This window comes from Bidens hawaiensis, unplaced genomic scaffold, assembly GCF_021521415.1.
Source record: "Bidens hawaiensis isolate Kalapana, Puna unplaced genomic scaffold, B.hawaiensis_p1.1 tig00034166_1, whole genome shotgun sequence".
Lineage (NCBI taxonomy): Eukaryota > Viridiplantae > Streptophyta > Magnoliopsida > Asterales > Asteraceae > Bidens > Bidens hawaiensis.
The window spans coordinates 80,131-81,243 of record NW_027495884.1 but is presented as its reverse complement, the minus strand read 5'-3'; the positions used below and the strand labels follow the sequence as shown (position 1 = coordinate 81,243).

At 36.7% G+C, this 1,113-nt stretch overlaps 1 protein-coding gene across 1 annotated transcript; it reads left to right on the top strand.

Moving 5' to 3' along the window:
* The first annotated feature begins 314 nt into the window (after window positions 1–314).
* On the top strand, window positions 315–887 carry LOC143585757 (ankyrin repeat-containing protein NPR4-like). Its single transcript, XM_077067462.1, has one exon. The coding sequence runs from the start codon at window positions 315–317 to the stop codon at window positions 885–887; it is 573 nt and encodes a 190-aa protein (XP_076923577.1).
* Window positions 888–1,113: the final 226 nt, after the last annotated feature.

The window sequence follows — 1,113 nt, the reverse complement described above, 5'->3', positions numbered from 1 at the left end:
TACAACATGATCTATATCCTGGGGGATCGTAAGAATATTTATCGAACAATGGAAGATTCTTCTAAGAACAATATGTTGCATTTGGCAGGAAAATTAGCTCCATCAAATAAACTCAAACGTATAACTGGTGCAGCATTACAACTACAAAGGGAGCTTCAGTGGCGCGAGGTACAAATAATATGAATTTTAATCCATAAGCAGGGAATTATTAATTATATATAGTAGAATAATGAGATCAATTTATATAGGAAGTGGAGAAGCTTGTGTTTCCAACATACGTTAATAAGACGAACGTCTTAAATGATACGCCAGAGATGCTCTTTACGAAGGAACACAAGAAATTGGTGAAAGAAGGAGAAGACTGGATGAAGAAAGTAGCAGACTCATGCAGCATCACTGCAGCATTAATTACCACAATCGTGTTTGCCGCAGCCATTACTGTACCTGGTGGAAGCAAAGATACAGGTGTTCCCGTGTTTTTGAAGGACATTGTGTTCACTATCTTTGCAATAGCAGATGCAATCTCACTATTCACATCCGCTACTTCACTATTGGTGTTTCTATCGATTCTCACTGCACGTTGTTCTGAAGAAGATTTTCTGCTAAGTCTGCCAAGACGGCTAATTGTTGGTCTTTGCACCTTGTTGATATCTACAGCTACCATGATGGTAGCCTTCATTGCCACCTTGTTCCTTGTCTTTTGTAATCATAAGAAGTGGATGCTTGCTCCAATATGCGGATTAGCATTTCCACCGGTTGCAATATTTTTTATCATACAGATCCCCCTTATCATGGATCTATTTCGGTCAACATACGTATCAAGGTTTGGCAAGAGTGACATCAAAAGTCGTAAAGTTAATCAAAACGTTCTGTTGTTCTTTACTTAGTGAAATGACGGAGTACGTACACATCTCTCAATTATGTATTTTATTGTATTTTAGTAAGTGTGTAATAACTATCTGACTAAGAAATGTAATATGTGAGCATTAAATTGGTGTGTCTCAAGTTAAAACTCTTGGATTTGCATATTATCCAAAATTAAATAAGAACATGTGATATTTGCGATTATAAGAACATATTATAATCGCCATGTATTGAAGAAAACTACCGTGC

What these genes read in the sequence shown, in the direction of transcription:
- LOC143585757 (XM_077067462.1), top strand. Translation starts at nt 315, where the DNA reads ATGCTCTTTACGAAGGAACACAAGAAATTGGTGAAAGAAGGAGAAGAC.